The 12,621-nt window shown below is 47.8% G+C and overlaps 2 protein-coding genes across 3 annotated transcripts in view; both read left to right on the top strand.

Annotated features, from left to right (window-relative positions):
• The first annotated feature begins 191 nt into the window (after positions 1–191).
• On the top strand, positions 192–5,904 carry LOC135234719 (zinc finger CCCH domain-containing protein 10-like). 2 transcript variants are annotated; one of them, XM_064299587.1, is made up of 3 exons: positions 192–347; positions 894–2,142; positions 3,275–5,904. In XM_064299587.1, exons 2-3 carry the CDS (start codon positions 1,036–1,038, stop codon positions 3,770–3,772), a joined length of 1,605 nt encoding a protein of 534 aa, XP_064155657.1. In that variant the 5' UTR covers positions 192–347; positions 894–1,035; the 3' UTR covers positions 3,773–5,904. The 2 variants fall into 2 exon arrangements, with proteins under 2 accessions (XP_064155657.1, XP_064155658.1); XM_064299588.1 differs by lacking the exon at positions 192–347 and adding an exon at positions 372–826.
• Positions 5,905–8,605: 2,701 nt separating this feature from the next.
• The window catches only part of esyt1a (extended synaptotagmin-like protein 1a), a 33,965-nt gene continuing 29,949 nt past the window's right edge, over positions 8,606–12,621 (top strand). The window contains exon 1 of the mRNA XM_064299586.1: positions 8,606–9,752. Coding sequence (XP_064155656.1) covers positions 9,402–9,752 — 351 coding nt within the window. The 5' untranslated portion in view covers positions 8,606–9,401. The remainder of the gene's footprint in view (positions 9,753–12,621) is intronic.

Raw genomic sequence — 12,621 nt, 5'->3', positions numbered from 1 at the left:
TGAAATTATGAAGCAACGTCTGCGCCATTGGATTTAATTTGGTCGCGATGAGATAATTCAGAGCGTGTTGCTTGTCTTAAAGTTGATATAGGAAACAATGTTGCTAACCCAGAGACTGTAAAAAATACGCTAACCACAAACTACACCGTTTGTGTGTAGTACCGGAGAATGACGGAAGAGGGCTGACCTTCGCATTGTCTCCTCTGTCTTATCACCTCGTGCTCTGAAAAGCACCATAGATGAGAGTGAGCTCCTCCCACTTTCCTCTCTGGAAAAGAATCTGGCCTTGGAGGACCAATTTTAACGTACGAAAGGACGTTCCGTGATTGAACAAATTATATTTGCAAGTAAGGAATTCATACCTGGCCTAACAGCTCTGTTGCGATACCTTTTAATGTGTGTTTGTGTTTTGACAAAGTACCCGGAGGTAGTTGCCCACCTGGCGCTACTAAATTGGTTGCTTTGTAAATGCTATCAAGCTAGCTGGCTAGCTTCCAGCGCCTTGTTCAACGTAACAAGCTAGCTAGCTAGATTTGTTGCTAACAACTTTGGTCTCGGTCGATTTAGAGCGAGCTAACTATCTAGCTTGCTGAGTTAACATGACAAAATAAAACGTTAGGGGGTCTTCGTGTGCATTTTGCTACAGGCATAGCATCAAATTGATTTTTGAGGTCCAGTTGGCTTGCTTACTAGCTAGCTAATAGTAGTAGCTGTATTAACTAAAAATCCAAATTAAAGCGAGAGTGCACGGATGTGTAACAATGTTAGTTATGTGTGTGCCATTATGACTACGGAAGTGGATAGCAACGAGCTAAAACGTTAAAAGGTACTGTGTTAAACTCACTTTAAAGTTTGTGATTTGTTTTGTACGTGCTGTGATTTACATGCTTCAGGTGCCGTGAAGGCAGGCTGCATCAAAAGGAGTTTCAGGACCAGGAGCAGACATTTATCGCAGAATTCACCGCCTAGCAGAGAAACGCACATCCGCATTCACACACATGTGCGGTGTTTGCCCGTCGCCTCGGGCCAAGCGCCATGCCTGGCCGGGACGGAGGTGCTGGCGGAAGCAGCGGGACAGGAGCGGGCACTAACGCGGGTGAAGAGGCCGGTGTTGGGGGAGGCGTCGTAACAGGGGGACCGGGCGGCGCCGGGTCTGCAAATATAGCGGGAAGCGCAAGTATGGGAGGCGGAGGGGTGCTGGGGAACGGAAACAGCTGCGGGGGCCCGGGGTCGGGCCCCGACCTGGAAGATGTCTGCAGAGACTTTCTGCGCAACGTGTGCAAGCGGGGAAAGCGCTGCCGCTTTCGGCACCTGGACTTCAGCGAGGTGCCGGACCTCGGCGCGCAGAAGAACGAGTTCGTCTTCTGCCACGACCACCAGAACAAGGAGTGCACGCGCCCAAACTGCCGCTTCGTGCACGGGTCCAAGGAGGACGAGGACTACTACAAGCAGACGGGCGAGCTTCCGCCGAGGCTGCGCAGCAGGGTGGCCGCGGGCCTGGGCCTGTCGCCCACGGAGCTGCCCTACAGCCGGGGCGAGGTGCCCCTCTGCAGGGACTTCCTGAAGGGCGAGTGCCAGCGCGGAAACAAGTGTAAGTTCCGGCACGTTCAGAAGGACCGGGACTACGACCCCGGGAGGGTGGGGGCGGGGGGGGGCATGGGGGTGGGTATGGCGAGCACGGGGGGTGTGGGAGGGGTAGGAGGAGGGGGTGGCCCCGGGGTGGGAATGTCGGGTTTCGTAGGGGGTGTAGGGGGCGGTAACTTGATGGGGATGGGATGCCAGAGCTTGGGCAGCTACAGGGATCAGGGTGTGTCGGTGGGCGGGGTAGGGGTGGGGGGGATGGGAGGCTGCTTCCCCATGGGGCCGCCCGGGCCCCGGCGCTTCGACCGAGGCCCCTGCTCGCCGTACGACACGGCGTTCGAGGGCGGGGCCTACGAAGGCGGGCCCCTGGAGGCCCCCATGGACCCCGCTGCCCTGCAGCTGAAGAGGCGCCGGATGGACGGGATGCGATTGGCCGACGGAGGCGGGGCCCCCTACGACCTGGGGATGCAGGCCGCGCCCGTGCCACGCCCGGTGGACTACAGGCTGCTGGAGGAGGAGAACGCCCTGCTGAGGAAGCGGGTGGACGAGCTGAAGAAGCAGGTTAGGAAGAGTCGCTCGGGAGCGCACATCCGGTTAGACCCCGTCCAATGAAAATCATTCTTTCATAGTTTTATTACAAATGCGGAACCAAAGAAAACAGAACCTTAAGAATTAAGGCACCACAGGTGAAGGGGTATGTCGCAGGTGTCAGAATCCAGGCCTGGAGGGCTGCAGTGTCTGCTGGCTTATCTTTCCAGCACCACTTTTATGCTACTGCTTGGCTAAAGAGTCCACACACACACACACACACACACACACACACACCTTGTTCTCAAGACTTCAATTGGCAGCTGATTGAAAGGAAACCAGAAATACCTTGAACACTGTAGCCAATTTGACACACCTGATGTATGCTATTAAATGTATTATTGGCATTCTTTTATGCATACTCGTTCAAATTAGGACTGACTCCTTACAGTGAGCAAACAAAAGATCAATAACAGGCTGTTCAAGCTTTTTGTCTTTTGATGTCATTGTTAGGAGTTTTGTTCTAAAATCAACAAGTATGTGTTAATTACCACAGATAAATATGCTTTTGCACAAATTGTCTCCTTTTTTAACATCTGAATATTGGGATATTAAGGACAAAAATCATAAACTAGACTTGCTGCTGGTTTACAGAAGATTGGCTGTATTTAAGCATTAAAAATAGTTTTATGCATTCTATGGGCCTGCAAAATGGCAAAACCCAAGTTATACCCCAAAAATCTTTTCTTTTAGCAAGTACAGAAGTACAGCAATTACTCCTTTCCTAATTTTCTACATTATTCAGACGGGAAGCAGATAGGATAACGGTACAGAAATAGTCAGCTACCTTATATACTGCCCCACACAGGCTTTCCCTGATCACGCTTACACCTGCTTTTACAGATGCTGCATATTAAAGAGAAAAGAGGAAGGGAAATTACATTCCCCCATAATTACATGCATATGCTCATTATTCTAATAATTCTGAGTTCTGTGGAAATACGTATGTTGTCTTCAGTGGACTTCCACACACACATTCACACACTCACTCTTGCATAATAACACGTTTTCACACACAAGATTTCTGTTGTTTCTGGAAGGAATTCTGGGTATTCTCACGTGCGCGCTCTCGCTGCATCTGCCTAAATTCCTGTCCCTTTGCCAGGTCTCAAACCTCATCGCCACCAACGAGGTCCTGCTGGAGCAGAACGCCCAGTTCCGCAGCCAGGCCAAAGTGATGTCGCTGTCCTCGTCCCCCGCGCCCTCCGAGCAGAGCCTGGCGCCCCCCGTGGGGCCCGTCAGCTCCTACAACCACAGCATCGCCCAGACGCACACCACGCTGAGCAGCGCCGGGCTGCAGCCCCGCCCCGTCGCCCAGCAGGACCCCGGGGCGCCCCCGGCCAACGCCGCCCCGCCCGCCGCCCCCCCGCCCCACCTCAACCCCGAGATCGCGCCGCTCTCCGCCGCCGCCCTGGCCCAGACCATCGCCCAGGGCATGGCGCCGCCCCCCGTCTCCATGGCGCCCGTGGCGGTTTCCGTGGCGCCCGTGGCCGTGTCCATGGCGCAGCCCCTGCCGGGGATCACCATGAGCCACGCCACCTCCCCCATGGTGTCGTACCCGATCGCCAGCCAGAGCATGCGGATCACCGCCCTGCCGCACTGACGGGGGGTGGGGGAGACGCTCCCGCCCCTGCTGTGCCCTACTGCTCTGAGGACTGCCCCGCACCACCCCCACCACCCCCCCAACAACTGAGGGTCACTGCCATGTAAATCTGATGCTGCCAGCTCCCACCCCACCCGCCCTGCCCCACCCCCCTCCCCCACTGCCCTGGTGGACCCTGCACCCCCGGTTTTGAGATTCGCCGCTCCGTGCCAAGCGCCCCCCCCACGCAGCCGAAGTCGAACCTCGCGGTCGGCGCGGACTCCCGTCTTGCGAGCCGTTGCTTTGCGCCGATTGGCTGAGCCGCGGGTGTGTGCGATGACTGTGGCGCCGCCCTGATTGCACCTTCTCTCTGGGGGATGGGACTGATTCGTGGACACGCCCTAAAGGGTCCCGTGAGCCAACGGACGTTTTCTTTCCAAGGTATCGAACGGTGCGAGTAGTTTTGAACTTCTGAATCTGCCGTAGGAGATGGGGATGAAGTCAGTTCCTTTTTAAATGGAGGTTTATTTTTTTCTTTATTCTTTTTCTCTAAGTCTGAGACCCACAGAACTCTGGTGTTTCTAAAGGTGTCCATGAGAATACTGAGAAACAGTGCAGAGGGTTGGGATTAGGTTAGCGTTAGAACTACAGAAAAGCAGTGCAGAGGGTTGGGATTAGAGTTGGTTATAACTACAGAAACGCAGTACAGAGGGTTGGGATTAGGGTAGAGTTATAGCTGCAGAAAAGTAGTGCAGAGGGTTGGGATTAGGGTTAGCGTTAGAACTACAGAAAGGCAGTACAGAGGGTTGAACGTTGGCTGCTGTTTTAATGTTTGTTCTTGTTTCTGCCCTCTGACCTTGAAATGACCTTCACACATAAATGTTCATGATGTTAAACAAAGAATCGATTTTGCTTGTAAAATTCTTTCCATTCTGCTGGATATACTCCAGAGATTTTGTTCCTTCATCCTTAGGGAAGTTTTTAATTTGTGTTTTAGTATTAAAACGGGCACTGTATGCTCAGACGTATGTGGGAACTCCCGATGTCCTGGTAACACGTCCTCGCACACGTCGTGTCTTTTTGGCCGGTACCTTTGCGTGCTTGCCCTGGACCATGTCTGGCCCTTGCGCTGAATGCCGGTCTGCTCGCACAGTAGGGGCAGCCGTGCGGCCGGTCTCGCTGTCTCTCTGGGTTTCGGGATGGAAGCCCCCTGCCGTGTGGGCCGTGGTGCTGGTGCTGCCTGTGTCCATTATCTGCACAGCCAAGGCGTCTGATTGGCCCCAGCGTAGCCACGGGGGGGAGGGGGCTTTTAGCGACAAGCCGTGTCCCGGCCTTGCGCATGCGCCGCCTGTCTGCGCGACCCTGCGACTGCGCGTGCGCAGCTCTGCTGGGGGAGGAGAAGCGACGGCATGAATTTGGGGCCTTGGGTCCCAGGCGTCCCAACACAGAGGGCTGTTCCACACTGGAAGAAAAAAAAGGAAATGTTTTGTTGATAAAAAAAAAAGTGGTGAAATATGACAGGAGCAGGGGCTGCTGGGTGGCTCACCCTGTTAAGGCGGCGTTCTAGTGCATGGGTGGGCCCTGCAGTCTGGCATCTACTCCAGACCGTGCCAGTGCCAACCGTGGCCGGCAGCCCCATTGGATGGCTCTGCCGTCGCCCTGGGATTGTGAGAGGGGAAAACAAACAGGAAGTTTAGCATCTTGCACGAGGGCCGTCTGAGTCCTGGGAAGAGGGCGCAGGTGGGGTTGAGCACCGGAGCAGTGAGGTTCTCCTGTGCCCCGGCGTTGGTGGAAGAGTGAAATTGCTGATCACTTTCACCATAGATGAAACGGGCTAATAGGCAGTGGTACTTCCAAAATAAATAACGTGTATAGTGAGTACTACAGTGGCAATTAAGTGCATGAATTTTAATCTTTTAAAACTATTTGTCTAAGTAATTGAAACCGTAGGGATGCACAATGATATTGGGGTCCTGTCAGATAAAATAAGATTCTGGCTGATATGACGACAGAACATGCATGCACCAGAGAAGCAATGTGTTCATGCTGTTTATGCTGTAAATTAAGTGAAAATGTCCACTCAACATCTGAAGCTCCTTGTTTTTATCATTGTTACTTGCCAAAGCAAAATTATACAGAGATTAGGTCGTTCTGTAGACTTATGCCGTCTGCTTAATTATGATGATAATAATAATAAACTCCTATGTAACACTCTTTATGCGTACATCCCAGGGACAAAAAAACACCGAAGTCCAAACTAAGAAAAATAGGCACATGAGAAAAAGTAAGTCTTAAAATGTAACATAGCTTGGAATTCGGTTCCGAAGGCAAGGTGGCAAGCAGCTAAAAGCTCGTTCCCCCAGCGGTTTTTAATTGGCAATTAAACGACCAAAAAACGTTCAGCAGTTGGATAGGCACGTACTGCAATATTCAACCAGAGTCTGTGAGTGAGAAGGTCCAAGGCCATGAAGAGACATGTGGATCGCCTAGCAACACTTTGGAAAAAGACCCCTGGGTGTAACAGGACGCCAGTGCGATGATGTTAGACCAGGAGCGGTCGGCTCTAAGCCGGGCGTGTGGGCTGCCGTGTTCTGCACTAACCGAAGCCGCCGTAACTTAGCGTGGGCCAATAAATAGCGTGTTTCAATAATTCAATAAAGTAAACCAGTTGAAAATATTTTGCTATACAATTGAATTCATAAATTGACATCGTGTGCTCACCGATTACTGCTATGGACGTGGAAAGTTGGTAGCCGTTTGCAGTTGTGCTCTAATGTAAAATATGGCGGTATCAACATCAGCCAGACAAATTATTGGTTATTCATGTCAACTCGACAGTGTCCGTAATTGTGTACCGCTAGAATCGGTATTTTTTATACTCTGCTGTATTGGGAATATTGATACTCTAGTATTGACGTTATGATCACCAGGCCAACTTCCTGGCCACACAGAGGAGCAGTGGAGGAGACTTGAGTTCGATGAAAGACAGGTGGCCTAATTTGTTCTTTCACCCGTCTAGCGTGTTGATACTGTGGACTTGTCACTTGTCCTTGTCTTTGACTTCTAGTTAAATGCAAGTATCCCACTTTTTGGGAAGTTTGCTGACTTAACTTTGGTAATCATTGAACTCGCCAGAGTGCTTGTGAAGAAAACAAGTAATTCTTGCATTTAATTGAGAGTCAAAGTTCAGTGAATCCCAGCATGTGTGTTTATGGAACATGGGTGGTGGTGGGGGGAGGGGGGGGGGTGGTATTTCCAAAACACCAGCTGCCACTGTCTGCCACATCCCTTTGTCACCTGTTTGATAAGCAAGAATAAAAGGGAGCTTTCATTCTGCTCATTCTTTTTTGAAGTTTATTTCTAGGTTGCTTGTTTTAAAATTGCCTGCTCACTGTTCTCTCTCTGCTTCTCACTTTTGCCTTCTGTTACATGGGCAGTAAAATGAATCCTGCTTACTGTCCAGTTTAGTTTATGGCACAAGCTGCAACATGGAGCCAATGGAAGAAGACAAGTGGGCCCGTATTCAAAACGGTGCGGGAAATCTACAACTGGAAGAAAGGCCCAATGTAGTTTTGTCCTTGGAATTGAAAAACTTCCTCGCCTTCCCAATGCGGTTATCTTTATTTGAAGAGGAAAATTCAGGGTTGCTCGAATGTTTATTAAAATTAAACGAATATTGAATATAGGCTATTTTCCAAATGTTTGTTTGACGAGCATCTCACGTACTCCTCTTCCGACTATTAACTAATACAGTTAAGTGCACGTATCACGGAAACGGCAGAACCCTGGTGGCGGAAGGCTTGCGCGCGAGATGTCAGTATCCATAGATACGACTTTTAATGCATTCGTTAGAAACTAGGAAGGCTTAGCCTACTGATTAATTTGTGACTTGCACTGTATTAAGCTCATTTTAATATATCATCACATGGCTTAGAAAACGTGTCGTATGCTATTTCACGTCCCAAATTAATTTAGGTGTAGTGCAGTGTTGGCTTGCATGTAGGCCTGTTCCTGTAGTGTTGGAGAAGTAAAAAAAACTGAGATATCCCTCCATCAGTAAGCAGCTGAATGCCTTACAGGCAGGGTGGAATCAAGTCCGCCGCCGCCTCTTTATTGACAACATTTAACCGTACACGGTGGCTGTCACGTGTGGATACCTTTACCTGTTACGCGGGCATGCATAAACATATATGCAGCAGGTCAACGTCTTGGGTTCTAAATTCAGAAATTTACCCCCGTCAATCGGATCCTTCAGTGTTTCAATAAGTGTTCGGTGGGGGTGGGGTTGAAGCCTTACCATTAGCATGTCTTTTAGAAACGACCAAGGGAACATCGTTTTGGGTTTATCTAAATTAGGGCTAACCAAAATCATTTTCCTTGAGTAGGCTAAATTGACCGTAAACTGGGGTTGTGTGTATACTGCAGCCATACAACTAAAGCATAAAAAGGGCTGGTGTATACAAATAGGATACGAACATGCAGATATTTTTTAACAAATCCGTAAATCATCATATGCCGATTTGTATAAACGATTGGTGGTCTTGGTATCGCAAAACAAACCTAAAGTTAAATCGACATCGTGGTATTAAATAAAACAAATCACAGTGCTTTGCACGATAAAATTCGTGGGGGAAAAAATGACAGGTGAACGTGCGTGATGGCGCCGAGGCCCGTTACCTTATAGCCCCGCGCTTGCTGCTGGGGATTGTCTCGGCGGTCTGCAGGGATCAGCGCGTGCGTCCTGAGGCAAACACGCACTTCGTCGCTATCTGGATTTTATCCGCCACTACCCTGAGAAAATTCTTACTCCAACAGGTGCAGCGACTGATAATAGTGAAGGCTACTTATTATTTATTTACTTAGCATTTTAAATGTATGCTTAAATAATGTGGAGATCGTGGGCAAACTGACTTTAAAAAACAGGCTGTGTGCAAATTATTTTCACGAGCGCGCTCCAGTCAGGTGTAAAGTGCTTACAGAATGTATTCGTGATTCTCTATTCTCTTCCAAACCCAGAGGACCTCCCCTGCATCCATCATCCTCCCGCCTAGGATTTCCGCTCACTCTTTAACAGACTCCCGTGCAGCTCTCATCTGATGCGAACGTGTAAAATGGAGATAGCCTTTAAAACCGTCGCTGTCAACTCGTAAAAATAGCCCAGGCTACTGGATTAAAACGCAGGGCGATAGCTGTTTGCCAGAGTCAGTTTAGCACGAATGTAGCAGCGAGAAAGATTGCTGCAGCACAACTGCTTACTGCAGACCTTCTGCACGTTTTATGTTAAATAACGTTAAGTGCGTTAAGTGTAGGGTTAAGTTTTTAGGTCCTATTTGGAAGGCAGGACAAGTGTCGTATGAAACACGCCCCTACTAGGTCTCTCGTATAAGGCATTTTCTGGTATTGGACTACTAGCTAGCTATCTAATGTGTGCATGCCGCGCAACTTTATCACTGCTTGGGTAACCTCTGTGCCGCTCGTGTGAAGAGGCTGCTCAAGTTTTTTTTAAACCATTTGCAAGTATTCTATGATTTTTATTAACAGTTTTGTTCGGACATATTTTTTAGCTAAGATGTTTTAAAATTTACTTCGGAAGACACCAAACACGGAGCTTGAGCGCGACGTAGCAGTTTTACGGAAGAGAAACGCTATCATGCCAACTGGGGATGCAGGGCCGGGTAGGGCTATGGGCACCGAAGCTGCGGGTTCGGCCCATCCCCGAGAAAGCGTATCGAACCCGGCGGAGCCGCAGCCTTCGGGCGTAAGAGCGGTGTCAGTATTATGGTCGTTCGGGAAATGTCTTGGAACACTGTTGCCAGTTTACCTGGCGGGATACTTCGGCTTCAGCATCTGCTTGGTAATCTTCGGTCTGATGGTTTACATGGGATGGAAACAAAGCCGATATGGGAAAGAGAAACGACTGCGGTCGGCCATGTACTTGCTGGAGAACGAGCAAGACTTCACGTCCAGAATATTCAGAAGTAAACGGGATTTACCATCATGGGTAAGAGAAGGAAATAAAAGCGTTTGTCTTGTATTTATTTCAAATGAATGTAAATTTAACAAGTCAAAGTTTACAAGCTAACTGCATAAGCACACACGCACACGCCAGTTGTTCAGCAAGTGTTTGACGGTTACATTTAGAATAAACCGCTGCACCACATCTGTAAACTGGTGGCTGTCAGTGTGATTTTGACAGATGAATGGTTTCGTTTCCGTTAGCTGTTTTCTTTTTGCTCGCCCAAACGTGCTTTGAATATTAAACCATCATTTACAATATAACGTCAAGTCAGTATTGATACAGCCTACCGTTTGTCCACATGTCTTTAAAAAAATAATTATACAGGGTAATTTTTAGTTATCTGTCCCTGTAGTAACCTTAACGGGCCGTCCAGATAAAATGGACTACGTGCTCTGTAAGCGCTAGCGTAATAGGCTACTCTTCCACAATTTGACACAAGTGGACCCTTGCAACACTGCACGGCATTTACTCATATATAATAATGACATAAACCGAACAGAGAACAGAAATGCAGTTTCAGTTCGGTAACTCAGCTTAAAAAATGTTATTTGGTGCAGTGTCTTAATTACGCCCGCCCAGATATTGAGTCTTGCATTTAATTATTTTGGTAATTAAATGTTATGATTAGTGTGTTTGTGTCGGTGTTGAAGTTTGGAGTTCAGGCTTTGTGTGTCTGTTGGAGTGTAACTTTATATGTGTATGGTTTAAGTCAATATTTGAACTAGCCATGCGCATTTAAAGCAGCTACTGTCAACGTTAGAAAACTTCACTCAACATTAGGTGCATCTGTAATACATTTGTACATTAGCAGTATAATATAATTGAATATGCTACTGGAAATACATCAGTACCGATGTAATGCTAATTAAGTTTACGTCATTACTATTAGTCATTCAGTATTTCTGTATTTAATAGTAAAGACAAACATCCAAAATAAGTAAAGACAAACATCCAAAATTTTAGCATAAAAACATTCTGTGATGCCCTGGTGGTGTGGAAATGTTTGTGGATGCAGTTTAGTGAGGACAGTTAAAAAGCAGAACTATGCCAATCACAGCTGCAGTTCTGAAATGCTACGGTTTTACACTGCAGGCCTAGGAAGCGGCCAGCTAATCCATATCCATGCGACAGCGGAGGCAAAACTGCTTTAATAACAGGATGAAATGCTGCTTCTATCATAATCACTACTGCTGCTGTTGCTAATAATAATAATAATAATAATAATGATAAATGCAATAGCATTAATGGTCACAATTTCAACACTAATCGCACCCAAGATTAAGTCTGCATTGTGTCAATGATCAGTACTGAATGAAATGTAAGCTTTCAAAGAGTTACATTGGCTATCCTCACAGGCTGCATGTAAAACTGTCATTAACCTTTTTGCATTTGTAATTGGGACTGAGGGTGACCTGCTGAGACTCAGACTGTAGGGAGTCCCTGAGAGTCAAAATGAGGCTGTGTGGGAAATTCTCTCTCTCTCTCTCTCTCTCTCAATACGAAGTCAGCCTGCTGCCCAAACGTTGGCGATAAAAATCTGCATCGGAGTAAACAGAGTGTGCCACCCTTCTTTCTTTTTAAGTTTTACTTGCATGTCCTTCTGGTCTGCACCTCGTTAAAACAAGGTGTGCATTTTCTTTTTCACTTTTGAATAAACAGCAACGTTAACATACTGCTATATTTGTGCCATATAATATACGGTATGTAAATAATTAACTGCTGCTCTCGCTCTCTCTTTGTCTGCCTTTCTCTTTTGCTCTCGCCATTTTTTTCTCTCTCCCCTCTCTTTCTCTTGCTCTACCCCCTCTCTTTTCCTCTCATCTCACACCCTTTCTCTCACTCTTCGACCTCTCTCTTATTCCCTCTCCCTGTTTCTCGCTCCCCCCCCCCCCCCCCCCGTCCTTCTCTACCGCATTCTTCCGTCTGTCCAGCCTTGGCTATATTAGGAAATTGTTGTTGCTTGTCTCGGGATTCAGTCAGGGGTGAGAGGGATGTCTGGGCAATAAAGGCTAAATTAAAAGGAACATCTTGGAGGTGGGAGGCCAGTCATCAACCTAAAAATTGGGGGGAGATGGGGGGGCAATATAACGAAAGGATGGCTTGCGTTTTCTGAAAGGAAAAAGTTTTTTTTAAGTGAGATTTGAGTAAAACCATCTAGATCAGAGTTTTTGGGCTTCTTGGATCTGGCAATTCTTCTTGTGTGGACAATCTTCAGTCTGTGACTCTCACTTCCTGCTTTTGCTCATTTGGTTTTTTTGTGTGAGTGTTTGTGTGGCTAATGGTGACACGCGTCACTTCTTTTCAAGAAGACCGAGTCAGTTGCTCAGCCTCAGATATGTACACAAGCACAGGCGCCCTGACAACCAGAGACGGGTAGGTAGATTAGCACTTAGAGAGAGAATGGTTTCTTAGGCTGTTCTGACTTGCTAAACTTTACTGAGAACTGAGTAGAATTTCCTGTTAAGGAGCAAATGTCCACAGATCAACCACAACACACACCTACACACTTGGGCATTTGCACACACAGTGTGTATAAACAGGATATCACACACACCCACACCCACACCTACACCCACACTCTTTCTCTCTCTCTCTCTCTCTCTTCCAATGAAAGGCATAAACAGACTTACCACACACTATCTAGTGAAATATCAGCCCAGTTTCCTAGTTTTTGTTACTCTTGGCCTCATCTCATGACACTGTGGTTGCTGTTTTGGTTAAAGAGAGGAAGCACTGTTTGTGAGCCACACACACACACACACACAGCACGAGGGTACCCACACACACACACACACACACACAGCACACACAGAAAAACGCACCTAGTCACTCGTGCAGATGCATTGCAAAT

Source organism: Anguilla rostrata, chromosome 11, assembly GCF_018555375.3.
Source record: "Anguilla rostrata isolate EN2019 chromosome 11, ASM1855537v3, whole genome shotgun sequence".
NCBI lineage: Eukaryota > Metazoa > Chordata > Actinopteri > Anguilliformes > Anguillidae > Anguilla > Anguilla rostrata.
This window is presented reverse-complemented; position numbering and strand designations above follow the sequence as displayed.

What these genes read in the sequence shown, in the direction of transcription:
- LOC135234719 (XM_064299587.1), top strand. Translation starts at nt 1,036, where the DNA reads ATGCCTGGCCGGGACGGAGGTGCTGGCGGAAGCAGCGGGACAGGAGCG. An exon ending in TGGACGAGCTGAAGAAGCAG is followed by an intron (nt 2,143 to 3,274) that starts GTTAGGAAGAGT and finishes TCCCTTTGCCAG; the next exon opens with GTCTCAAACCTCATCGCCAC.